Consider the following 27,694-nt stretch of genomic DNA (forward strand, 5'->3'; position numbering starts at 1 on the left):
AGTGATGGTGTATTCTGCAGCAGAATAGAGTAGCAGAGTAGATTAACATTTAACATTTAAAGATTTAGATTTAATATTTAGATTTAGATGTTTAGATTTAAATTTAACATGAAATTTATAAAGTGACTTTAAAAATCCATGCCACCTTTTTTTAAAAAACATTTGAAGCTAAATGTAGCAAAATGTTGCTGTTAATTTCAAAATTGGCACTTTGCAGCTGACGCCCCATAGGAAACACTAGCATCAATTTAGCTGTGTGGCTAACCAACAACCTAAATATAAACAGACATCATAACAGTAAAGCTTGGTGGATATAAACCAAATCATCACATGTACATTGACAAAAGCTAAGCAGTCCTGTGCTGTGTTATGCTATGCTATGCCAGGTTAGGCCCAGTTAGCATTACCTAGTCCATTGAGAGAGAGGTCCTTCTGGTGTGCTGCTGTGTAAAGTCCAGAGAGTTGCAGGCCTGTCTGGCTGTGTGGCTTCTGTGTCTCTGAGGAGGTCACTGGGTACTCCCCCTCCCTACAGAGTTAGCCGCTCAATGCTAACTCTGTAGCTGCTGGCATTAAATTGAACCTGTTCACTCCTGATAAATCTCAGGCAGGCTCTGAGCTCAGCTGCAGCATGCTGAATGGTCATTCACAACACATTTTCTGACATCGCCTCTGACCTCCACCTGTTCTTTACTTTCATCATCACACGACTCTTATATGACCAACCCTATGACTAATACACAGTAAACATCTATTGTGTTGAGAGAGTGTGAGGACCTAGCAGAGGCTGTTTAGTGTCACAGGAAGTCCAGTAGAGCAGCAGGAGGCTGTGGGCAGTTTCACTCTGTTTACATTCACTGACAGCGCCACACCGGTCAGATTCACTGGAACAGTGTGTGTGTGTGTGTGTGTGTGTGTGAGAGAGAGACACAGACACTGAGAGTGTGACTCCATCTTGCTGTACTCCAACTTGTCAAAGCAGGAAGAGCAGAGATTAGTGGAGCCAGAATTAGAACAGTGTGTATAGGTGGACCTGCTCTGTCTCTGCAGCTGCCACAGTCCTGTTGCTTTCGTCTGCTTTCTGTCAGCTCCAGCAGCTTCATCATGAGCAGTACCCTCGCAGCAGGTTAAAGCAGTTTGACATTTAAACCTCAACATTTAGTCAGGAAAGACATCACAAGTGAACAGGGATGCAGATGATTTGATAAGAATACCCAAGGATATAGGTTTGGCCTATACTAGGACAATACAACCCCACCACCCACCCAAAACAAAGAGGACTTTACTGCTGTCAGCCAAATGTTTATCAAGATATAAGATCAGTATTCATGTCCAAGTAAAACTATACCGTCCATACCTTTGCCCATGAGAATACCCCATCAGTTAGATGGATTTATAGGTAGAGAATCCTACGTGACACATTATAATCCACCTTTGATTTTCATTTAATTTCATGAATCAGGTAGCATTAAAATCCTGACTGGTTCCTCCTGGGACTTGATGTCACACTTTTGGACCCCACTCACTGCAGGTAGAGTGGAAGACAACAAGACTTTGGGGAATAAGAGAGAAACGATTGTGAGAAATAAATTGAATTCTACAGTAGTGTGAAACATGATCACACAGTTGACTCAACACCTCTTTAACAAAGTTTCAAGAAAAACTGAACATTATCACCTTCATGAAGGAAGATTTATTGCAGGACTACTGTATTAGACTGATTTACATTAGCTAGGTGTTCCTAATAAACTGACAAATACACACACACACACACACACACACACACACACACACACACACACACATATCAGGTTACACTAATGGTCAGCCAGCCAAGTCCTGGATTGTTATTGGTCGTTGCTTTTCATGATGTGGACTCCTGAATCTGCCTCCTTGTCTGTAGCAGATATCTACCTGCTGTAAGCTTTGGTCACTGTTTAATTCAAATCTCTTCACTGCACCTGCCTCTCTGTGTGACTGCCTTTGGGTCCTCTCCCCTGTTGGGGCAGATACGTCCTGATCCTACAGTAGATTATCACATTAAGTGACAATAAGAACAAAGATAAGGAGTTTGAATCACATCCACAAACAACAGAGACCTGTACAGAAAGTAACTACTACAGTCATGTCACATTAATACAGAGGCTCAGCTGACAAAGTTGTTATTTGATTCATTGTTCCACATTTCAACATGAAATGGTGTCAAAGAATCAGTGATGGCACAGTGCTGTACACTGAGGAGATGCTGGTACCACATGGTTTAATTAGAAATACAGCAAACATTATGATGATGGAACTTAGTGTGAAACAGAGCAGCATTTAAAATGGAAAAGCATAATTCAGGAGGGTGTGAAGACACTTTATGATTGACTGTCCAAAAAGAACCTTAGAGAAATAAACTTGTTTTACACAGATGTTGTGGACACAGGCCTCCATGTTATCTGTTTCTGTGTCTAAGGGGAAACAACATCCTAAAGAGAATAAGTCATGATTGTTTTCTTAATCATTTTTATTCCACTTTATTTTTTATTTTTTATATTTTATTTTTGTATCACTTAATGATTTTGAACATTATACATCACTTTTCCAGAGAGGTACGGTTGTATCTTTCGAGTCGATCTTGAAACAACTTCACTCAATCCCTTCCACGAATTATAGAAAAAATATAGGACTACAGTCTCATTTGGTAAATACTGTCACGATTTCTTAAGGACAAATGCTTTGAGGAAATGAGGCCCATGAGAATGAAATGAGGCCAAGAATACAAATCTCTTTGGGGCCTAAGTATTTACACCTCCACATAATGAAATAATGCACCGTTCTCTGTTCTACATTTTATACAACTGTCTGGGATACCAGGATTGAATTTACTGAATTTTTCAGGAGTTACATACGTCCTCATGAGCCAGTTACTTTGGACCAATTTGGATTCTAGGCATTATTTCAATTAGCCACAGTGTAGTTTGCGTCACACTCCGCACCAGACGGTGGCGCTAAAGCACCGTTTGGTCTTTTGCCTCCGTCATGAAATCAGAGGAAGAAGAGGGAGAAGTGATGAAGGCAGCTCCGTGTTTAGCAGTAAAGCTGCAGGATGGACGCAGAGCAACATCACAGTGGCTGTGATAGAAACAAACCGGTACGTTAGCAGCAGTGCTAAAGGCCCCGCTAAAGGCCGAACACTTTCAGTCCGTGTGTTTACTTGTGGGGGCTGTCTTTGTGTACAGTGTTAGCTGTGGCTATGCTAACTAAGCTAGCTTTGACAAAGAGCAGGCTAAAGTTTGCAGCATGAAGACGTGAGACGAGTGTGACAGGTGTGTTTCTTCAGTTTAACGCCAGTTGTCCTGCTGTAAATGAAGGTGTAACTGTCAGCGGACTGTAAACCGGTGGAGAGCCGCTGGTTTCGGGCTAACAGACATGATTAAGGCTGTTTGTCTTGTAGCTGCAGTGACAGAGTGTTTCCGTTAACCTGTCGTTACTGAGCTGTTTTCCTTTTACACTCCACCTGCACACTGTGGTCCTAAAACCAACCTAACGTGACTGGCACAAACTCCAGGCACAAAACTTCCACCGGGGCTGGCTGCTGGGACACACCTGGTGTGTGGACGCAGCCTCAGCAGCGTAGTGTCCGGTAACGCATCGGTACTGACGGAGCAGGTGGAGCTGTCAGGAGAAAGGTGCTGGGACTTCACATCAGCCAAATCCCTCTGGGTTTAATATTATATCATCACTAGAAATATCCCTGATCATGATGCAATACTTAATTTAAAGGTGTACTCTATTGACTTATTACTGCATTTATAGCACTGTACCAAAGTTTTACACATTTACAGTAAAGTGAGCATTTTTTAAAAATAAAGTTGTGAATAGTTTTACTTCTCAGTGAGCTTCATCGAGAGTGCAGAGTAAAAACCAGCAGTTTCTGCTCTGACCCTGCTTTGCCTTTAAACCAGTAACAGTTCAGTCACAGTGTCTCTGTCTGTTCATGTGATCACACACTGACTCCATGCTGTTGAGATCAGGGCTCTGTGGGGGCCAGACCATCTGTGGCAGGACTAGTTCCTCTGGTGTCTGAAGATAGTTGTCCGGCTGCAGAATGAATCTGGGACTAATGAGACAATAGTGATGATAGAGAAAAATCTTTTCATTTAAAGAGTGTAAAACTGGATAATATTATACATCATTCAAACCCCACACCTTCAGTTGGAATTAAAGCTATTTGTAAGTTTTGCTATTGTCACGTAGTCAGCATTAGCATTAACAGCTTTTTACTAACCAGTATAGAAGGAACTCAGAATCAAACTTTATTCCTTTACTCACTAAGAGGTGGAAAGTAACGGCAATTTTAACCCTTGTTTTGTTTCTCTTTTTGTCATTTCTTTGTCTTCTACTGAAGTTAGCATGCTCACCAGCTAGCAGTGGTCTGGCCGGACCACCTCATTACTTTTCAATATTGAGTCACTGTAGTGTCTGCCCTGAAGACGTAGCTGTTCTGAGGACGTATTATAACCTCTTGTGTTTTTAATACAAAAATGGCTGAAGCTCTTCATCAGTCACCATCACTTCCATCTGCTCCTGGAAAGAGAAAATTTACAAAGAGTGCCTTTAAAATTCCTCCAGACATGTTTTAAACTATGTAAAAAATCCTCTGCTATGATTAATATTTAGTTAACCTGGTTTCCCACATAAAAAGTGAAAAAAAGAAAACTGGTCTGAAGCTCATCTACTCTGACTTCCTGACTGAAAAACTTGCATCAGGCCTTGGCCCCGCCCACCACCTGCTGGCTCCAGGTGTCCAGGTGAAAGAGCAGAGAGTATGAAGATGGTTAGAGGAGGAAACTTCAGAGAGACTCAGTCAGACCAGACTCAGATGAGGAGTCTGTTGAGAAAAGGATCAGAGATTAGCAGACAGATCAGAACAGTTAGTGTAGTTAGCATCCTTTATTTGTTTATGTTGTTTGTTAGCTTGTAGTGTTAGTGGTTGTGCTAATGCTAACTCTGGCTCTCTGTGCTGACAAGGTTTCAGGTGTATTTAGCCCCGCCCCCCGTCCCCACAAGTTGACAGGATTGGTTCCTGAGGTTCTATGACGTATGAATCTGTTTTTATGAGACTGTCATTGGTTCGCTGCAGTTCAAGGCCAAGAACCATGTGGCTGACAGAGTTACAAAGTGCCTGGTAAACATAGCTGACGGGAGTCAGGTGATCATCTGTGGAGCTGGTAGAGATCTAAACAGAGCTAAAACTGCTCATGTGGAGGATCGTTTGGTTTTTGCTTGTTGCTCTCATCTTCCGTTTCTGGGGAGCAGATGGAGAAATCAACTCTAGCAGAGAGGGTTATAGTGCAGCATTGTTCAATTAGTCAGATAGTAAGGTAGCTCATATTCCACTAATGGGACTGCTACAGTACTGCTAGAGCCTGGAGGAGAGGTCATATCTGCACTAGGGCTGGGCGATATGTCGAGTTTTTAATTTATATCGATATTTTTTCATGCGCGATAGAGAATGATGTTATATCGTTTATATCGATACAGCGCTTATTATGCCATAAAGCAAGACGTGAGTTCATCACTGTCAAACTCAGCTTCTCCCGGCCTCTCTCTACGCGCATGCCATGACGCCCCACCCCTCACAACACATGCCACGACCCCTCACCTCTTCACTACCTACATGGCCCCACCCCCACCCCCTGCACACTGAGTAGACGGATGGCGGCGTAAACGAGATGGAGACGGAGAAGAGCAAAACGGACGCAGGGGACGATGAAGAACTGGTTAGCAAAAGAAAAACAACTGGCTCGGTAATTTGGAGGTGGTTTGGATTTAAAGTGGCAGATGTGGAACAGAAAGACGCGTTTTTTTTAATTTTATTCAAGAAGTTTCTTAATTTAATATATGCTGTTTTTTTCTGCACCATTTAATGTGCATGTTAATCCTGTGCAGCTGCTGAATGTTATTAAAAGTGGCTGGCCCATGTGGCTTCAAACTAGGACTGTCTGCTTTGTTATTACACGGAAAAAAATGTCGAGATATATATCGTATATCGCCATTCAGCTAAAAAATATCGAGATATGAATTTTGGTCCATATCGCCCAGCCCTAATCTGCACAGACAGTGATCAAAAACCTGAGTAATGTCATTACAATTATGGAGAGAGGGAGAAGAATAAGCAGGAAGAGCCAACATGCCATCGTGAATATGGTGATGGACAGATGGTGACAAATTAAAAAATTGAGAAATGAATGAAGGAACAGGATGACAGTGCCTCCGTCCACAGGACATGAGGGGTCACTGACACTGGTCTGATGAGGATGAAGATGATGTGAATCATATGCCGTGACCTGAAGTCACCAGATCTCAGTCCAGTTGAAGACCCATGGGAGATGTTGGAGCGAGATGTGAGACAGTGCTCTCCACCACCATCATCAAAACAGCACATGAGGGGATATCTTTAGTAAGAATGGTTTTCATCCTGCAGTAGAATCAGAGACCTGGAGCAGTGAAGCTGTTCTGGTGGAACAACTCCTGACTGAGACACTTGATGTTGGTTTGTTCTTTCATTTATCACCCGTCTGTATGTGGTGTGTGTTTTACTGAATCCAGTCTTTGCATGATTACTTCACACAACGTTTAAAGTGTTATGTGCAAGTTGGTTGTGTTATTTGTCCCAAAGTAAAGCTGCATATTGTGGTGATGAGCTTCAGTATCTAGTCACTAACAGATACAATAAAAGGCTGTGTGGCCTTGTTTATTCTTCCTACTGCCTGCGAACAGAAATAAGTCCGTTTCTAGGTCACCTGATGAGTGAGGGACACATGGAATAAGACCAATGAGAAGCTGCTTCTGTCTCTGTATACTCCTCCCATGCTCCCATTAACTTGCCTTCCTTTGTGATGCTGTCTCTAGAACTGAGGTTCATGCTGGGAAATAGAGCCCCCAAACTGCAGGAGGGAGGAGGTGTGTGTGTGTAAAGGCCTGAGCTGTGACGTAGAAGTGATGGGTCCAAGGAGGAAGGCCTCTAAACTCCAGCCTGTAGGGGGCAGCAGTGGAGGAGAACTGGTCCTGAGTCCCAATGAGCCCAAGGACTACATCAACGAGCTGTCCCATGAAGTCCTCTGTCATATATTCAGGTACGCTGACACCACTCTGTTGTGTACTTCATATAGAATTTCTTTCTTTTTATAGTCATGTATCTTGCATGACTATTACCATGACAAGGATGTCAGCACTATGGGTGACACTGTATATACAAGTAGGCATGCTGGTGATATCAGTGTGTAAATTTTCTCTTTTAATGAAATATGAATATATCTACCTGAAGAGTCAAGGTACTTCATCACACTCATATAAAAATCAACACTGCCATAAAACAGTCCTGTTGTTGAGACATTGCTCTAATGCACCAACAGATACTACAATATAAACACTATTCCAACAACCCTGACACATCATCTCTCAGTATTCATGTCATCACAGAGGTGACTTCACAGAAATAAGTGTGACCCCTTGACCTAAGTGTAGGCTGCAAAAGGTTTTAAAGTTTGAACACCTTTTTGTTTTGTAGGTACCTGCCCATGAAGGACATCATGTGTATGGAGAGTCTGTCCAGGAAGCTCAGAGAAGCTGTGACTCTGTACCTGCGAGTGGTCAAAGTGGTGGATCTGTGTGCTGGTCGCTGGTGGGAGTATATGCCTGCAGGTAAAAACCCCCATTGTAATCACTAAGCAAATAACTGAGAGTATGTTCAATGCTGCAGTTCACCAGTACATGAGGGGTTTCTGCAGAAATGAGACAGTAGTAGGTGAAGTGAGTGAACCCCTGAATGAGCTGGCTTTCTGCATTAACTGGTTATTAAATGATCTGATCTTCATGAGTGTCTCTGAGCTGATATCACACACAGTTACAATCTGTGTGTTTGTTGAACTCAGCCATTAAACCTCCTCAGTGCTGTGGAAACAGTCAGTGAGGCTTGGATTTAATAACTGTTGAACCTGACACCAGTTCTTCAGTAGCTGCTGATCAGACCTGCTCCATCTTCAGGAGGAGGTCTGGACCAGTCCTCTTACAGAGCTGCTTCAGCTCAGACAGACTCTCAGGATGTCTGGTGTAAGCAGACATCCACCTGCTCCACCTGTGGGAGGAGGTTTTCATGTTGGTCTGCAGAGACCTGTTTACACCACACAGAGCTGCATGTTCTTCACAGTTCACCCTCAGTCTCATCAGTCCATCAGACAAACTTCAGCTGATCCAGGATTTTTTTTTTATCACTTTCCTCAACAATGTGAGAACATTTATCAACATCTTCATCAGTTTCTCTGTAAATAATGTTTGGATCTTGATGTAAAAAAAAAAAACAAAAAACAGATGTATTTATAGTGTTAATCTGAGTTTGTACAGTTTGCAGCTCCTGTTTAATAATCTGGATCTGGTGCATATAGCAGCAGCAGCATTTAGGAATGTTGTTATGACACAGCAGTGAGAGAATTCATACACCTGTAGAGCTTTGTGAACTGTATGTATAATACAGATGTCATCATTTCACATAACGGGTCATAAACCAAGCAGCTGTTCCGTTATACTTGAGTGGGACTATAAATGAAAACGTGTTTTTGCTGGTTTATCAGATGTTATTTTCACATGTTGAGAGTTTGGTGGTGTTTACTGTGTTTCCTGCTTCAGGTTTTACAGACAGCAGCTTCCTCCTCTTGTTGAAGAAGATGCCAGACTTGGAGCAGCTGTATGGCCTCCACCCTCGGTACCTGGAGAGGAGACGAGTCCGAGGCTACGAGGCTTTCAGTATACCTGGAGTCCTGGAGGCACTACAGGCCTGTCCCAATCTGCTGGTCAGTACGGAGTGTGTTTACGGCATCAGGAACACATTACATAGAGCCAGGAGTACACAGGTCTTCAATCTAACCAACAGCACCAAGTGGCTCCACTAGGGTTGCACAATTCTGGAAAAAATCTGAATCACTATTTCTTTTGCTTAGAATTGAGATCACGATTCTCTTGCATGATTTTTTTTTTTTTTTTTTTTTTTTCAAATGTAAATGTTTATTGCACTCATTAACCTGCAAAAGTCAGCACAACAAAACATATGATTGTGCCAAACATATGATTGATCCAGGACCGTTATATCAACTTCTGAGAACAGAAAAGTAACATTCAATTGACCATTAAATTAGGGTAACAAAAACAGCAATCTTTTTAGAAGACCTTGAACTGTCGGGAGACAGGCATTTTCATTTGTTTTCTTGCCCTTTACAGCTTCGTCATATTGCGCTTTGTGGTTTAAGGTGATACATTGGTGGTGTTACCCTGCGGTGCTGCTATTATGGCAAAACACTGCTTGCACTGTACTTCAGACAGACTTTCATCGTCTTGCCTGAATCAAAAATACTTCCACACCACTGAATTTTTCGGTATGAGCACGGTGGGATCGGTTAGCTGGTTTCCACCACTATCACATGGGTTTTCCTCTGGATTCATTTCGTATTTTTCTTCGTATTCATATCTCCTTACCACAAACTTTTCTCTGCTTATCTCATACTCACTCGCCGCTACCTCTCTCATTCGGTCTACTCCTCTACTGCCGACTTTCTGCGACACTGCATCACGTGGTGTAAAGCCGCAATGTCATTGGTTGAGCGAGAAAGCAAAGACAATGCAGGATTATGGAGCGCTTGAGATTCTCAGGGGTAAAGTAGGAGCGCTTGTTTTGATGCAGCTGATGTAATAAAATGCAGAAGAACCGTTGTCATTTAGAAATGAGATCGCATAGTGGTGTGAATCGAGATCTGGATTTTATTACGATTAATTGTGCAGCCCCAGGCTCCACTGATGGCTTCATTGTTTTAGGTTGTCGGCCTTTTAACCAAGTGAAATGACCTTTAGTGTTTGGTCCCGTTACAAACCACACACAGCAAACGTGATGATTTTCCAGTCTGTCGGGGTCTCATCACCCTCGCACAGCTGTTGTTCAGTTAAGTTCTGCATTTTAACACTGCAACTGTAGTTACAATAGTACAAATTATTATATAATTAATAATAATAAAAATGTGTTAGTGTGGGTGGAGTCTGAGGAAACTGCAAGATGTGGTTGAATGGGGGGGAAAAAGCTGTTAAGTGGACCTGAAGCTAAGACTTCTTGTTGTCAAATAACCTTATTTGAACTCATGTCAGGGTGTGGAGACGTCCCATCTGGAGCTGGTGGAAGCCATATGGAACTACATGCCTCAGGTTCACATACTGGGGAAATTCCGCAACCGTAACGGAGCTTTCCCCATTCCTGCTGAGAACAAACTGACCATCCCCATAACTGCAAAGATCCAGACCCTGCATCTTGTGGGTGAGTAGGATCCCACAATAAACCGACACTTCCCCTTAAGGCTGAAACACAAACACAAAAAAAAAAAAAAAAAAGAATAAAATCAGTAAAAACAGTTCCCACAGTATTAAACCCTGAAGTTACAGGTACAAATTTTGATCCCGTTTTTACATCTGAATCTGATTGGACAATGGCAGTCCAATCCCAAAGCACAGTCCAGTCATGGGGCAGGTGCTTCCTGTTGCCTGAAAGGTGAAGCAAATGTTAATATGTTATATTATATGTTAATATGGACGGTGGTGCAGGCTTGTCTGTGACTCAGCTGTGTTTGCACACACACACATCAGCACATTAAATGTTTACCATTATTTTCTACAGCAACATCTAATATAATTAAACCCATCTGGTTCACCGAAGAATCAAAGGTCGCACAAACTTTGGAATCATGTGACCATCACTTTATGAGCTCAAACTCTTACTGACAATGATTTGAGCCCATGTTTTAGTCTTCTAATTTGGGGGGCATGCTGTGTCAGCTCCAGCTGATGCACTGACGTACTTCACTTTGCACTGGTTTGTTGTAGGTGTGAATGTCCCTGAGATCCCCTGTGTGTCCATGCTGCGCCATCTTTACCTGAAGTGGGTCCGTCTCACCAAACCACAGCCATTTAAGGACTTCCTGTGTGTGAGCCTGAGAACCTTTGTCATGCGGAACTGTGCAGGACCAACCAACTCCCTCAAATACGTTCCCCTGGTTACTGGTTTAGCATCAGCCCGGAACCTGGAGCAGCTGGAGCTGGTGAGGGTTCCCTTCCTGGGAGGGTTGATCCAACATGTGGTGGAGGACAGCTGGAGGTCAGGTGAGGAGGTGTTTCAGTGACATGTTGTCAGACTGGATAAAAGTGGTCTGTAGGACTCACTGAGGGTTTTGCTTTTTATTCACTGTTATTTGTTACGTGTTCACATGGAGTTTAATCAGATTAATACTGAAACGCGCTGCATGTGACCTTCTCTATGGTTTACATGTATCTTCTCTGTGGCACAGTATGAAAACAGTTCAGGTCCTACCTAAGAAATGTTAGTAATTTATGTGGGTGAGGATTTTATCTGTTATCAGTTTATTCCTGTTCCTCTTCTTTTTTCTCTGTTATTCAGTATCACAGTCATTTTCCTCTGTCGTCTGTATTTGATCGTTATCACTATCAGCTGGTTTATTCTGGTGTGTGTATGTGTGTGTGTGTGTTTCCGTGTTTCCAGGAGGATTTCGGAACCTCCACACCATTGTGTTTGGAGCCTGTAAGAATGCTCTGGAGGTGGACTTGGGTTACCTGATCATCACTGCTGCACGCAGGTGCTCATTCAGTTAAACTAACACAGAGAAAAACACTCATGTTTTAAAGTAAAATGTTGGAGATGATGTTTAATCTCTGTTCAGTCTGTAACAAAGGGAAGTGAAGAAGCTCAGTGATGTTCTCAGTATGTTAAATATCTGGAGACACAGAAAGGTGTCAGAATAATTATCACACCATCTTCTCTCTGTCTATTTTTATAATCTTTACTCAAAGGTTCTGTGAACCATCCTCATGCCACTAGATGTTGCACTAGACCACCAGCATCTCAGACCAAAACAAACGCATCCTCAGCCACAACCCCCCTCCCTTCACGTTCTCAGTCAGTAAGGTGTTATGAAGCTCAGTGAAAATGTCCACTGAACACACAACAAGAAGCTTAACTGAACAAAGTTACCCTGTGGACACAAGAGCCAACAAAAAAACAACCTAATCACAATCATCAATCCATGCTGACAGCTAGCTAGCAATAGCAACATTTGCTGAACACATTTGTAATATGGTTAACAGCAAGTCGGCTAACGTTATCATGCTACTGTAGCCATCACTATGGAAACAGACATTAACATTATGTAGCATCAAGTTACTGACACATGGAGGAGAAGAAAACCAGTTCTGAGTCCAGCTGGATCCACTGATCCACTGGGACTGACTGAATGAATGACACTGGCGGCAAAAACTTTCTGGATGTTTTGATGGTCCACCGGCTGACCGAGGTCTGAGCCTGTAGTTCTGAGTCCAGTCCTCCTGTGCTCTGGTCTCAGCTCTTTCTTTGTCTCTTCAGTGGAGCAGATTCTGGAAGGTCATTCTCACCTGAATGCTGCGTTACTGCACTGTGTCTGTTTCTAAATGTGTGGGGAGGGCTTACGTGCACTATCATGCACACATACATGCACTGACATGGACATGCTGCCAGACTGGCTACCAAAACAGAGATCAGAGAAACTTGGATCACAACACACACAGAGGGGATGTGACATGGTTCTGTGCTCAGGACGTCATCACTCCTCTTCATCTTTACACAGAAAATAGTTGTTTACTGCTATAATTTTGTTTACAGAACCTTTTAAAGGTATATTCTGGAGTTATTTGAAAACAAAGAATTTGTTAATATTCATGCGATGTAAAAGTCAACATTGACCGAGGTGTTTGGAACTTGGAATATGGTAAAACAGACATGTGATGACCTGACCTCTGTGTGTCCACAGGCTTCATGAGCTGCGTATCCAGCCCTCGCTCACTAAAGATGGAGTCTTCTCAGCTCTCAAAATGGCTGAACTAGAGTTTCCACAGTTTGAGACCCTTCATCTGGGATATGTGGATGAGTTCCTGCTGCAATGTTAGTTCCTCCTCTTTGATGTTATCACCAGGCTCAGAGCATGATTCTCCCAGCCCCTCCTTTACTTTACCCCCTGACCTTTTTATTAATATTTATTTTCTGAGGAACACTTCAGGCCACAGCGTGATTCATTAGGCAGTCCTCCAGACTCTCACAGTTTGCTGTGACTGAACTCACATCAGTTTTTCTTAAGCATTGTACTAAAGCTTGTGACTTGATAAATTACAGCAATAGATAAAATTCTCAAGTCTGGGCTGACCCAACAGCCGAGTGGTAAGGGCACATACCACAGGGGAGAAATGCTCTAAGCAGTGAGTTCCTGGTTTGACTCCTGGCCTGTCCTCTTTGCTGCCTGTCATTCGCCTGCTCTCTCTTCCTGTGTTTCCTGTCTCTCCTCACTGTCCTGTCTTATAAAGGCTTTTAAATGCCCAAAAAATCTGCAGTAAAAATTACAACTTCTAAATTTTATAGGTGTCGTTTCTGAAAAACGTGTGTGTGTGTTGAATGCAGGTAAGATGAGTCACTCGGAGCTGGTGAAGTACGGTCTGGCTGACGTCATTGAGAACCCAGGCATCATCACTGATATCGGCATAAAGGTGGTGAACGAGGTGTTCACTAACATTAAGTACCTGCTCATCTACAACTGTCCTCACCTGCATAACCCTCACCACTGGATCACAGGTAAAACACACACACTCGCCATCATATTCTACAAGCTCCTTATTCCACAGGTTCTACAGAGTCATTAGCTTCTGTAAATGTGTTGACTTAAAAAAATACTTTTGAACACTCAAGTATTTAAAAAATCATGTTGTCCAGTACTTTAACTGAAGTAAAAACTTGACTAAAAACTTGGACAGCTTTCACTTTTATTGGAGTAATATTTGATCCAGAGGATCATGACTGTAATGGAGCTGTGGACACAGTCCACCTCTGCACCCGAGTCCTCACTGCTCCAGTCACATGTCCACACGTATGAGTTCAGTGTGCCTACATGATGAAGAGGGTAGTGGACACTTCAGCTGCTGTCTGTCACCTCTCTGAGCAGTGAGTCAGTGCAGTGCTCTGTTAACTCTGCCAGTCTCTGTCCTCAGATCAGTCCAGATGGAGCCGCCTCGTTGACCTCACTCTTGTTCGCTGTCACGCCATCAAACTGGAATCATTCTCCCAGTTCATAGAGTTGCTGCCCAGTCTGGAGTTTATCTGTCTGGACCAGATGTTTAGAGAACCACCCAAGGTATACAGCATGTTCATAAACGCTTGTAGGTGCGCACGCACCCACGCACGCACGCACGTACTTTTATCTGATATGGATGCGGTGACAAACTCAAGAAAAAGCTGCTTCCACTGAATGACACTGACCAGTATGTAAATGATATGAATCATGTGGCCTCTACAGTCACCAGATCTCAACTAACTGAACACCAGTTAGACATGTTAGACCAGCTCACTATGCTGGAACTGGTTTATGTCTGGACCTGGAAGTGTTTTAGCTGCCAAACTTCCACATCTAAACCTAGGTCAAGGTTAATTCATTCCATTTCTTTTCCTAATCTTAACCGCTGTGTAGACTATTTAACAGAAATGGTAGAAAACTCAAACTATAAAAACATTTTAAAAATGTTTTTAAAATTAATAATAAAAATCCATTCTGATGACTCCATGTTTGCAGCATTATCACATGTTACACAGAGAGCTGTAGTTTCACAGCACAGGCCTGAAACTTCAGTCACATGCATTTAGTGTGAAGCTGGTGCACGATGCTGGATTTGTTGTTATCAGCAGCTGTGGAGCCACAGCAGCCACAACTGAAACACTGAGCTTATCATTAACAACAGAAGAAGAAAATATAAGTTATATGAATCACTGATGTGTGGCTGTTCATGTATGTACTGATGCTGTTTTACATTCTGTGTCTGTGTCTGTGTCTGTGTCTGTGTCTGTGTCTGTGTCTGTGTCTGTGTGTCAGGGCTGTGCCAGGGTGGGCCTGAGTGCAGGAACTGGTATTGGTGTGTCCTCAGCACTGGTCAGCAACCAGAACTCCAACAATGACAACGACAACAACAACAACCACCACCACCACAACAATGAGGCCAACCTGCCTCCTGCTCCTCCACCTGTCAACAACAACCAGAGACAACAACAACAACAACAGCAACAGCAACAACATCAGCAGCAGCGTAACGGCAAGTTCCACCAGAGGAGCAGCAGCTGTCACAACAGCAGCTCATTACCATCATGGATTGTGGTTCACTTCACTTTTTCACATTTTCATTTGTTATGAACTTTTATCTTTGGTCCGAGCTGTACTGACAGTTTTATTAGAAACGGTGCAAACATAAACTGAAGCTGAAATGAGCAACATGTGAAGTCAGACTCATGAACACTGAGTTATGGCAGTTTAACCTCAACATGGAACTGTTGTGCTACAAACGATCAAAAACACACACATCACTGTATTTTGTTCAGTCACATAAGACATGTCAACAACAGACAAACAACAGGAGCAGGAACATCATCTAAAGACGTTGGTTTGTTTTCACAGCACCAGTTGAAGTAAATGGGATGGAAGATGAGGAAGAAGAGGAGGAGGAGGAGGAGGTGATCTTGGAGGAGGAGAACATGGAGGCTGAGCCTCAGATAGAGCTGGAAGGAGCGGAGGGCAGGGTGAGAGTGGAGGGCGCTGACGTGGCCCCCGGGGCCAGTCGTCCAGCAGGAACACCACAACCTCCCGATGAGGAACAAGCAGGTCTGGAGCCGCTCATCTCAGAGGTTAAAGAATGAGACTCATTTCTGAATGAGGTTACTGACGTGTCCTCTGTACCTCCAGGTCCCAGTGGTTTAGTCCAGCAGTGCAGACCAGCTAATGCCATCGTTCCCAAACCCCCACTGGTCATCTCAGACTCGGATAGCGAGGAAGAGGAAGGCCTGGTGTCGAGGCTAATGCCAGCTTCCTGTTTGCAGGAGCCAGCTTCCTGTACAGAAGGTGTCAGCACAACACACAACAAAGTCAGCAGTCACAAGTCAGTCTGTGCCTTAAAACCACAGAAGAAGAAGATGAGGTCATTACAGATCTCGTCAAAGCTCAGACGATGGAGATCTGACATTTCTGTTTGTTTCATGTTTTAATGTGAGGAAGGTTCGGCCTCCTCATCATCGCTCCACACTCACCTGATCTCATCACATCATTCATTCTGTCAGTCTCTTTCACTTTTTTATGATTCCTCTGTTTCTTCATGTGCAAATTACAAATGTGCATAAAAACAAGTGGACACTGACTTAGTGTGTTTGATAGTGTAGCATAGTGTGTCACTTTTGGTTGTGGGTGTAGACTGGGCACAGTTACACAACAGACAGCAGAACAGAGACAGAAGTCAAATTTATTTTGTGAAGACAAGGAAGTGCCCTCGTAACATGCAGTGTAACGTGTGTGTGTTTCCAGGTAAAGGGAAGACTCCTCTGCGGCGGAGCAACAACGGCACTGTATCGGTGGCAGTGGAGCAGACGAAGGCTCAGGTGTCAGACAGCAGCTGTGAGAAGAGCTGTCAGGTGACCAGTGAACAGATCAAGGCAGACATGAAGGCTGCTGGGGAGACCAGCAGGAGGACTAGCAGCAAAGGTCACACTTCTGAGGCTGGGGGGACCGCTACCAGGCCGGGGGCCAACAGCGGGACAGCACAGGGCACAGGGAGTGCTGGGACGGCAGTGAGGACTGGAGTGAGGCCAGTGACTGGTTCTGTGGTCAGGACTGGACCTGGGGCAGCCACATCCAGGCAAGTAGGTGGATGTGGGAGGGTGGTGGCGGGCGCCACCCACAGAACAACTACAACCACTGATAGAGCCACAGGAACTGGCAGGACTATCGACAGCTCAGAGGGACCCTCTGGAGCACAAACTGGAGACGGTTACACAGGCGAGGCTGGGGGGAGGCCGAGCTCCAGTCCTGCCAGTTTGGACAGTCTGGATCCCAGAGGGGCCGCAGTAAACCATGCTCCCAGGAGACCAGCACTGCAGCCTGGACAGGGAGAGAGACGACCCGCCTCTGCTACTAGTTCAGGTTCACATCATGGTCAGGCCAGAGACCAGGACTTTGTTCCTAGACGACCTTTGACCCGGTCTCGCACCCGTATGTCCTCTGTGTCCCTGGTACCTGATGCAGGTAAGGCTGAAGTTACAAAGAGAACACATGTAATCTGTCCACTGTGGAGGAGCGTTCTGCTGTAGGCTCAGGTCTGCGCCTTCATGTCAGGTGTTGGTTGTGTTGGTAAGTTGTGTGCAGTCAGTGTTTTTGTGTCTCTGAAGTAAAGTCGTTCTTGTACTGACACTAGTATCAGAAATGACTTACACTGACCTGATGGCACCTAATTTACTAATAAACTTTATAGTTTCACACTCACTTAACTTTCCAGTTGCCTGGAGGTCAGTTCTTCTTCGCTGCTCTAAAACAGTAGCTGATACAGGAAGTTAGTAAATAGTGTAATGTTACAAAACATCAGCAACCAGTGAAAAGGCATAGTGTGCAGTATGTAAGGCTTTAGTTTGGAGGGTGGCACTAGTGTAGGAAGAGTTATTTATTTCAAGATTTATTGTTTTATGACTGACAGTCAAATTAGATGATAAAATGGAGTCAATGGCTTCATGTATCTGTTCTTGTTCATGTAGATGTTCTTGTTTTACAAAGGCTTTAACAACAATGACAGTAATCATATCACATCCATACAGGGTCAGTAGTTCACAGCTGGTATAGTATCAGATCAGTGCTCGGTATTGACCGATAAACAGATTCAGGTATCGGAGCCTGGAAGAAAACATGGTATCTGAACATCTCTGCTCTGAACTAAACTTTGAGACGAACATAAAACCGACACGTTGATATTTAACCCACTTTTAAAAGACTCCTGTCCTGATCTAAACATCAGTATCAAAGTAGAACAAACTTAAAAAGGAAATGCAGACTAGACCTAAACCAAAACCAAACAAAGGTCATGACATCTCATCATCACTTTGTAATAAATCCAAGAGCCACTGCAGTATAAGACCAGTAATAAAAAAACAGCACACTGAACACACAGCTCAGAAACCAGATGGGTGTAAAGATGTCCTGGGAGGAAGAACACCCCCCACACTGACAGTGTAGATGCAGAGGATTTTTTTAACTGTCCGTTAGGATTAAACAGATTTATGGAGGGACAGTGCTCAATCAGTGGAGTACACCCATCACTTTTTTGTCTACAGCTGTGAACATATGGCCTGTTGGTTGGCAGTGAAATGTGAACGTTTGTATTGGTTAAGGTGATATCTGTGTGTGTTGTGTAGATCTTTCAAGAGCCAGACCTCGAGTAGCAGTAAGGAGGAAACGAATGGCTGACAAGTCAACCAGCACCTCAGACCCAGTCACTGAGGACGACCACGTACAGGTACACACAAACTCACACAATATGTAGACAGTTATTTCCACAATGACATTTCAGTTTTAAAGGTCCTTATAGTATAGGTTCCATATTGATATGAGGAGGAGAGTTTGCACTGACACCAGGTCCAAGGCTCTGGTGTTTAGCTCCACACCAGATCCAGCTGAAGCATTTTAGTGTGAATCTGAGACTATAGTCTCTTACCTGCGGTTGGTCTGACCCTGTGTCAGAGAACAGTCAGCCAAGTCAGAGCCACAATGTTTCTGTATCTCCATCCAGACGACAAGAGGTTGACAGAGTGGGAGGGATCTTTAATGACACTGTGAGCCCACCACAGGCATCATGAGGTGTAGATTGATCCAGGAGATGGTCCTGATGATATCCTGTGCTGTGTTATTAGTATGACTGACACACTGTCATGCTTTTGTTTGTGCAGATTTTATCTCTGAAGAGCAAGAACCTGGTGGGCATCACTATGACCAACTGTGGAATCACTGACCTCGTCCTCAAAGACTGCCCCAAGATGATGTTCATTCACGGTAACACATGGACGCTGACATCTGATGACTCAACCGATGTTTGTCTGATTTCTCTGCATTTACAGGAGGAAATGATGTTTCATCAGTTTATTTAGAAAAGTTTTGACTCATACACATCATGTAGGAGACTGAAGTCTAAAGTCCTGCTTGTAGTCCCTGTTTGGTGCATGATCATTATCTTCCCACAGATTACATTTTTAAGTGGTTTTGTGGCCCAATCTGTGAAAGGTACAAATGTGGGATTTGTAACATTGGAGGTACCACAGGAGTAAGTCACGACCAAAGTCAACCTTTTCAACCTGGGCTTTATGGTCTCATGTTTTTAATATGAATAATTGATGGGGAGAAAAATCAACCCACTACTGAGCAGGAACAGTATCCTAGCAACCACTCCTACAGCTCCTGCAATGTAATCAGAAAGTGCTTTTGTCCACTAAAATTGTCAGAGACTCAGAGTCCAGTCCCTTACTGCTGTGTCTCTGTGTCCTCCGTCTCTGCAGCCACCAGGTGTCGAGTGTTGAAGCAGCTGAGAGTAGAAAGCGCCCCCATTGTCAACAGGTTTGATTACGCTCAGTGTAAGAAGCTGGACATGGAGCAGGTCCTGGATCAGATTTTGAGGATGCCTCCAGAGAGGAATCGCATCATCTACATGCGCCCTATGCACCAGGTTTGTAATCTGTGATGTCAGCAGAGGCAAACATTTCCCATGCTCTCATAATGGTACTGGCTTCTATCTGATCCGCCTCTCCTCTCCTCCCTCTCCCTCTCTGCCCTCTCTGGACCCTCCGTGTCTGTACTTGTCTTCAGATTGACTCGGTAGCACTGGAGCGTCAGCTCTTCCAGGGGCCCTACCCCTACCACATTGCTATAGTGCACGAGTTCAGCAACCCTCCAAACATTCGCAACAAAGTCCGCATCCGCAGCTGGATGGACACCATCGCCAACATCAGCCAGTGAGTAGGACTTCACACAGCTGTTCACACAGTGTTTGTTGTCCCTCTTTGCCACATGTAATCCCTGAACCTCAGAGAACTGTTGATAGGTTGTGTTGTTTCCATGGTGACAGCTCTCTACAGATGGAGAGAAAGAGTCACAGTTCTTAACGTGTTGTGCACTGAATGTACACACTCAACTGTGGGCAGCTGTTGTCAAGTTACCTTTATTCAATTTAACAATGCACTGAGGACGACTTTAAGGAAAATGACCCCCACACCACATGGTAAGGCATAGGGATCGTCACAACACCCCCACATCAATCAACCCCTCCTTCCCTGACCCGCTCAGCACCTTCCTTGCCACAACCTCCAACTAGAGAGCGACCAGCCGCTCCCTCTCAGCAGCACAAGCTCAGTCTCTAACATCAACAGCAGCAAGGCAGCTGGGCCTGGTGGTGACCGCAAGTGATCAGGGAGTGTCCGCTCACATCGAGGTCTGCATCCTCTGAAGAAGCCTGGAGAAACTGGTCGACAAACACAAGGTGGAGGAGCCCTGTGGATCAGGGACTCCTTAACCAACAGACCCCAGCAGTCAGGCTGGGCAGTCGCACCTCCTCCATCATCACCCTCCTCAATACCAGCCTCCTCCCAGCCTGCATCCTCAGTCCACTCTACTCCCTCTTCACTCATGACTGCTGTTCCACCCACAGCTCTAACGCCTTCGTCAAATTTGCAGACGACACAACCACAGTGGGTCTGACATCCAACAACAACAAGAATCCTTCGAGGGGAAGGTCCAGACACGGTCTGCAAGGAGCAAGGACCACGACCTGAACCTCAACACATAAAAAACAGAAGAAATCATCATGAAGCGAGTGGCCAGTTTCAGGTTCTACGTACCAGGACCTGATGTGGAGCCAGAACAGCTCACACCTGGTCCACAAGGCCCAGCAGACCCTCTGTTTTCGGGGGACACTGCTGATAAACTTCTCAGGATGCACAACAGAGAGTATCCTGACGCACTGCTGCACACTGGTACAGTGTGGCATTATGGCATGCTTTATTGGCAATATGTCTCCACCTGATTCCACCTGTCTCCACCTGTCTCCGGTCTTCTCTGGGCAGCCAGGTCTACCTGTGTCAGCCCTTCTCTGTGTCCAGGCTGTGATCACTAAGTCTGTACCTGGTCAGAGTCTTTCTCAGTCTCTGGTCCTCGCAGTGGTCAGACAGTCTGCTGTTGTGTGTCTGTTTAGAGCCAGGTACCAGTGAAGTTGGTGTTGTGTTTTTCTGGTACCTGGTGTTTTTGTTGAGCGATCATGTAGTTGGTGCAGACAGTGTGAGGCTGTGCTGAGGCCTGGTGCTGCTGGAGGAGCTGAGCATCAGGATCAGCTGACTCCTCTCTGTGATCTTCTCTGGGTAGTGGACAGCTTTATGCTGGGAGGAGCTGGGCTCACTGCTTTTTAAGTGTTTGTAGAAGTTTGAGAAGCTTTTAATAACATTCAGCAGCTGCACAGGATTAACATGCACATTAAATGGTGCAGAAAAAAACAGCATATATTAAATTAAGAAACTTCTTGAATAAAATTAAAAAAAACGCGTCTTTCTGTTCCACATCTGCCACTTTAAATCCAAACCACCTCCAAATTACCGAGCCAGTTGTTTTTCTTTTGCTAACCAGTTCTTCGTCGTCCCCTGCGTCCGTTTTGCTCTTCTCCGTCTCCATCTCGTTTACGCCGCCATCCGTCTACTCAGTGTGCAGGGGGTGGGGGTGGGGCCATGTAGGTAGTGAAGAGGTGAGGGGTCGTGGCATGTGTTGTGAGGGGTGGGGCGTCATGGCATGCGCGTAGAGAGAGGCCGGGAGAAGCTGAGTTTGACAGTGATGAACTTACGTCTTGCTTTATGGCATAATAAGCGCTGTATCGATATAAACGATATGACATCATTCTCTATCGCGCATGAAAAAATATCGATATAAATTAAAAACTCGACATATCGCCCAGCCCTAGTGTAGCTGTGTGTGTGTGTCAGTGGAGCCCAGCAGGAACCTGTTTGTGTTTCCCTGACATCTGGCTCATTTCCGGAAGACCATGATTCTGGTCTTTTCCAGAACTGTCAGGTCCAGGTCTGACAGAAGTTTTGCAGATGTTGAACAGGGTGGGGCTGGATGGCTTCTCCATCAGTTTCAGGAACAGACCATTGTGCCAGATTGAGTCAAAGGCTTTTTTGAAATCTCCAAAACAAGAGAAGCTGTTGTTCTTGTCTTGGTGGATGTGCTTGTTGATGAAGGTGTGGAGGGTGTAGGTGTGGTCTGTAGTTCCATGTCCTGGTGTGAATCAGGACTTTATGTTCCCTGAGAAAGTCCTGCAGTCGGCTGTTTAAGATGCTGCAGAATAATTTTAAGTTGGTGATGTCAAACTTATGGTTGGTAAATTTAATCATGTTGTTTAAGCTCCCATCAGAACCACTGGTCTTCCTGGTTGTAGAGCCTGGACTTCAGCCAGCAGCTCTTCTTCAGTGATCTGGTCTTCAACCACCAGAGTTTGTTGTTTTCTGAGCTGATCATTTTGGGCTGTATTCAGTTTGATTGAACTATACAGGTTTTCAAAGTGTTTTTCCATATTTCACCATTTTGAACGGCCAGTTCTTCTTGGTGTGGTTTTCTGACAGAGAAATGATTTGAGTCGGTGGATTCTTCTATGATGTCCACTTGTTGCTGCTCATGCTGCTCTCTTTTAGCTCTGACTGGAGGCGGAGCTCAGTGTTCTCAGGTTGTTTCTGATTGGATACATTGCAGAGTGTTTTTCTCAGATGTCTGAAGTCTGTATCAAACTACTTTCCATTGGTTGACTGTTTAGATCTGTGCTGCTGAGGCTTGTTCAGATTGAATACATCTGGCATGTTTTCAGATCTGTTGTTAATGTGTCGTACAGCCTGATTCATTCTGAAGTGGACAGACAGTGGTCTAACTGAGACGGGATGGTTTGATGTCTGATTGCTCTCTGATAGTCGTCCTTGCTGTTTGTCCATCTATAAGGTTGTTTCACATCGTTTGCTGGGTTCTGTAGCTGTCTGTCTAATGTAGAGTGTAGTTTTACAGTGATCAGATCAGGGTGTTGGGGGGCCTGACTGTGAAGGCTCTCAGACTGAAGGGGTCTGTCTGTGACGATATAATCTACTGTGCTGCTGCAGAGAGGACAGCTGTGGGTGCAGTGACCAGACGAGTCTCCTCGAAGCCGACTGATGACCATGTCCACGCCCAGAGTTCCACAGAGCTGTAGTAGTTGGTTCCTGTGTTTGTTGATTGTTTTGTCAAAGTTATTCCTGTGGGGGTCTGAAGGGACGGGAATCCTGATTTGGCAAGGTCTATGTTTGTCTCCCTGTGGGTTAATAGAGTCTGGTTCTTTGCCTGTCCTGGCATGAAGGTCCCCACAGATCAGTACACTTCCCTGGGCCTGGTAGTGGTTGATCTCATCTTCAAGAATGGAGAAACAGTGTCATTATAATAGGTGGACTCTAATGGGGGGATATATGCTGCACACATGAATATGTCTTTATCTGTGGGGACAACTTCTTTGTTTATTTTCATCCAAATTGAAAATTGGCCTTTTTTGATTAATCCTGTTAAGTGTATGAGGTTTGCCTTGTACCAGATCAACATTCCTCCTGAGTCCCTGCCCTGGGTTACTCTCTCAGTTTGGTGGATGGGGACACGATCTCTCTGTAGCCTAGAGGGCAACCAGTGGAAATGTCTCCTCTGCTCCACGTCTCTTGTAAAACAAACACATCTGCATCTCCTAACTCTCTGGTAAAGTCTGGGTTCAATTTAGATTTTACTCAGCTCCAAACTCAAAAAGTTGTTTCCTATGTTGAAATGAGACAAACTCTTGAGTCTCTTACTGACAATGAAGAAATTTATTTAAGAATGCATTAAACCTATGTGGTTTCATTCAATTAAATGAAATAACTCTCTCTCTCTCTCTCTCTCTCTCTCTCTCTCTCTCTCTCTCTCTCTCTCTCTTTCTCTTTCTCTTTCTCTCTCTCTCTCTCTCTCTCTTTCTTTCTTTCTTTCTTTCTTTCTCTCTCTCTCTCTCTCTCTCTCTCTCTCTCTCTCTCTCTCTCTCTCTCTCTCTCTCTCTCTCTCTCTCTCTCTCTCTCTCTCTCTCTCTCTCTCTCTCTCTCTCAGAGAGTTAATCAAGTACGAGTTCTTCCCAGAGGCCACCAGGACAGAGGAGGATGTCAAGAAGTATCCTAGATACCCCTGGGGCAGGGACATCTATACACTGGAGGGTAACACAGCCACACCTACATGAGTACATGAAGACTTGTACACACACATCAACCACACATGGCTGTTCTCTGTAGCTACTAACTGACCTTGAAGGAGCAGGTCAGTGTGATGTCCACATCAGACACATCCTCAACATTGGGCCCGACGTTGATGCTCCACCAGACCTGTAGTGCAGTCAGCTTCACTTCCTGCTCGTCTGTGTGGTCACGGTCTTCCTCCCTCCTCCCTCAGTAACAGCAGGCAGGACACACTGAGCAGTAATAAATGACCTGTGGAAGAAAAAGGGAGGATGACGAAGAATCGGTTGCACAAAACACCTTAAGTCTTTTACTTAAGTATGACACTAATGGTTTAATTTCTCCTTAGCTAAGGGTGGTACTAAGGGTGCTGCACAAAATCTCTCAAAGTTTTCTTAGCTAAGGAAAAAAGTTGAGGCATTTGCAGCAGTAAAAAAGATTTCACAGCGGTAAAATCCTACTGTTTCCATGGAGACCGTTGATTTGCTGCCATTAGCACTTGTGATACTCGTTTTCACTTTTGTGAAGCAGGTAACAGTATAGAAGTGAACTGCTGTCTCCTCATGTTGTTCTGACGGTAACTTCACACTGTTGATCAGATGGTCAGAGAGTTTAGACTCTGAGTGACCCAGCACGCCAATGATCATGTGACCCAGCACAGGTGTCTCCTGGTCACCATAAACTCATCATGTTGGGTTCAGACAGAGGAACCTTTATTTTTTTTCCTTCACTTTGGTCACTAAGGTCTTTCGTGCAACAGTTTAACTGACTCTGATTCCTTAAGTATAAGACTAAGATAAGGAGAAAACCTTAAATACTTGTGTGTTCAATTTAAGGACAAGACTTAAGGGTGTTTTCTGCTGCTTTTATATTTTAAGAAACCTTAACTAGGACTTAAGGAAAATCTTAACTTGAGGTGTTTTGTGCGACCAGCCCCTGGTCCTCAGTCCAGACAGAACCAGCCTGGAAGCTGCAGGCTGTTAACTGTCCCCTGTCATGTTGTGTTCAGGAGTGGTGGACGGCGCCCCCTACAGCATGATAACAGACTTCCCCTGGCTGAGAACTTTGAGAGCGGCTGACCCCAACAGCTACGCCCGCTACGACTTTGAGGACGATGAAAGCAGTGAGTGCAGTCAGTGCATCCACCTGTCTGTCAGCGGTTCTCTGCGTGTACACACCTGAAATGAAATGTTTTCCTCTGTGTTATGTGTTAGCCACCATCTACGCCCCGCGGCGTAAAGGCCAGTTGTCAGCTGACATCTGCATGGAGACCATCGGGGAGGAGATCTCAGAGCGCCGACAGAGCAAAAGAGGAGTGTTTCAGAGAGTGGTGGTCCTCTTCCTTCATCACTGTGACACACCAGGAGAACCTGTGGATGATGACTACATCTAGACAGCACAAAACACTCCTGTCTACCACAACAGAAGAGCCCAGTACTGAGCGGCGTGCTCCAGCACAGCCTGAGAGAAACAGTCTGTCTGTTTGCCGTGATCAGAGCTGTGTCCTCACACACTGCCACTCACAGGAGAACTCAGAGAAGGGACAGGAGGAGGAATAACTACAGTGGAGGGTGCTTCTAAACCTGAACTGGACACAAGAGCATGTTGACAAAACTCCTCCAAAGAAAGTTCACTTTTGTGACTTGGTTCATTAGGACAGACTGAAGATCAGTTGCAGGGAAAATAAACTGATGATCTGTGTGTTTGGAAGATTTGAATGAGGTTTATGACGTGATGCTTTAGGCCTGTATGAGCGTCGCAGCACCTTCTCTAATAAAAGCTGAGTTAAAGAAGAAAAGTACTGAGGTGGTGGAAATGACAGCTCCTGTGGTAGATTCAGCTTAATGTCTGTTTTCAGTTGGTGAATGACAACAGTGGCTCTCATCATGAACATGTCTCTGATACAGTGATGACCCGTCTGTCTGCGTAGCTGGTGTTGGTCATGCTGGCAGTGAGGGGCTGTGCTGCAGTAATGGTCTGATCTCTTCCTGTCCTCAGGCTGCCTACCTCTGTCCCACAGACTGAAATGGCCTTAGACACAAATGTCAAAGAAACTATGCTTTTTATTTCAGTTTTAAGTTTTGTTTATTTTTTATCTTTCAACATGTGGACATGTTGGTGGCTCTGGGTGGAGGATGGTTTGTTTACCTCAGCACTGAATGAAAAAGAGACAGATGTTCAGTCCAGATGGAGCTGAACAGCTGTAGATCAACCTCCCAGCAGCTGGGATCAGTCGTCTCTGCACGTTTAGTTCATTGGACAGAGATCAGGGAACTAGACTTTATAACTCACTCCTGTCCACTGATAGTGGTGGATCAGATCAACTCCATCATGCAGCTCAGTCTCACTCAGCTATGAAAATATAATGTGACCTACATGGCTCTGTCATGTTGACATGACATTAATCAGCAGCATTAAGGCAGCTGGTTCAACCCTGCTCACAAAACTAAGAATAGAATGTCCACAAATACAAGAATGAACAGAGCAGAACCTACGCTGAGCTACTCTGTTCTCTAAATCATTATCACCATCATCAATTAAGAGGTGTTGGTTTTGCAGGTGAGGTCTTAGCAGTGTCCAGTCACACTCACAGGACGGTGTGTGTCTGATATGATCCTCCCTGTTGGCCGCTTGTGCAGATGATGCAGCTTTATTTTGTTCTTGACACTTTAGCTTTTTTGTTTTTGACCTATGACAAGTTTAAAAGAGGAGCAGGACCATGTGGAAACAGATCTGAGTTCTGAATTTTGAATTGTGAGAATGGATATTCAGACCTTTTTCCACCTCAGAGAGAAATCAAATTCAGACTGTATGTTATGACCGATGAGATGTTCCTGTCTCTGACATGTTTCTGGCTCAGCTCTCAGCCTGTGATGCCTAAAAGGAGTTGGGACATGAACTGAACCATCAAACTGTTTAAAGCCTTTTTAGGGACTAGATGTGTTTCCCTCTTGTGTTTTGCAGGAATCAGAGAACTGGTTGTCTGATAGAGGATTTGACAGGTCAGGTATGTGGACGGCTCAGTGCTGCAGTGGACACAGCTGAGGTTCAGTTTGCTCAGAGATGGAAAAAGGTTTGTGATGAGAAAGTTGAACAACTTTGTTAAAAACTAACAGTGAATGTTCACTATCAGGTGATCAGTATTCAGTGTGCAGGTTGGACTGAATATGATGCGAGTCCATCCATCTGTTTGTGTATTGACGACTGTACAGGTGTCATGGATGTCGATCTGCTTCCATGGTGTTTATATGTTTATAAAGAAAGAGCAGACTATTTCACATACTGAAAAATAAAATAACAGGAAACAACTTTTGTTCTCATTTCTGAGTCTGAATTTATTCGATTCAGATTTGCCCTTTTTTTAAGGAAGGTGGCCACAAGACATCAAGACTTAAACATATATTTTGTACATTTTTCATATACATCAGGGAACAAAAGGGCTGAGACACGACACGTCAAAAAAAGAATAAATAAAAACTAGAATCACCACCTCCTGGT

At 44.4% G+C, this 27,694-nt stretch overlaps 1 protein-coding gene across 5 annotated transcripts; it reads left to right on the plus strand.

Moving 5' to 3' along the window:
• The first annotated feature begins 2,983 nt into the window (after positions 1-2,983).
• Positions 2,984-27,504, plus strand: fbxo38 (F-box protein 38). 5 transcript variants are annotated; one of them, XM_071506906.1, is made up of 22 exons: positions 3,008-3,133; positions 6,269-6,538; positions 6,898-7,121; positions 7,556-7,689; positions 8,671-8,834; positions 10,174-10,339; positions 10,903-11,178; positions 11,576-11,669; positions 12,876-13,006; positions 13,517-13,687; positions 14,101-14,243; positions 14,976-15,192; positions 15,552-15,755; positions 15,837-15,992; positions 16,449-17,165; positions 18,323-18,423; positions 18,854-18,956; positions 19,457-19,623; positions 19,764-19,909; positions 24,075-24,178; positions 25,206-25,319; positions 25,411-27,504. In XM_071506906.1, the coding sequence occupies exons 3-22, from the start codon at positions 6,988-6,990 to the stop codon at positions 25,587-25,589; spliced, it is 3,621 nt and encodes a 1,206-aa protein (XP_071363007.1). In that variant the 5' UTR covers positions 3,008-3,133; positions 6,269-6,538; positions 6,898-6,987; the 3' UTR covers positions 25,590-27,504. The 5 variants fall into 5 exon arrangements, with proteins under 5 accessions (XP_071363006.1, XP_071363007.1, XP_071363009.1 ...); XM_071506908.1 differs by having other exon boundaries at positions 6,269-6,445; XM_071506907.1 differs by lacking the exon at positions 3,008-3,133 and adding an exon at positions 5,717-5,792.
• Positions 27,505-27,694: the final 190 nt, after the last annotated feature.

This window comes from Trachinotus anak, unplaced genomic scaffold, assembly GCF_046630095.1.
Source record: "Trachinotus anak isolate AG129_WGS33_773 ecotype Australia unplaced genomic scaffold, CSIRO_AGI_Tana_v1 ptg000021l, whole genome shotgun sequence".
NCBI classification, from domain to species: Eukaryota; Metazoa; Chordata; class Actinopteri; order Carangiformes; family Carangidae; genus Trachinotus; species Trachinotus anak.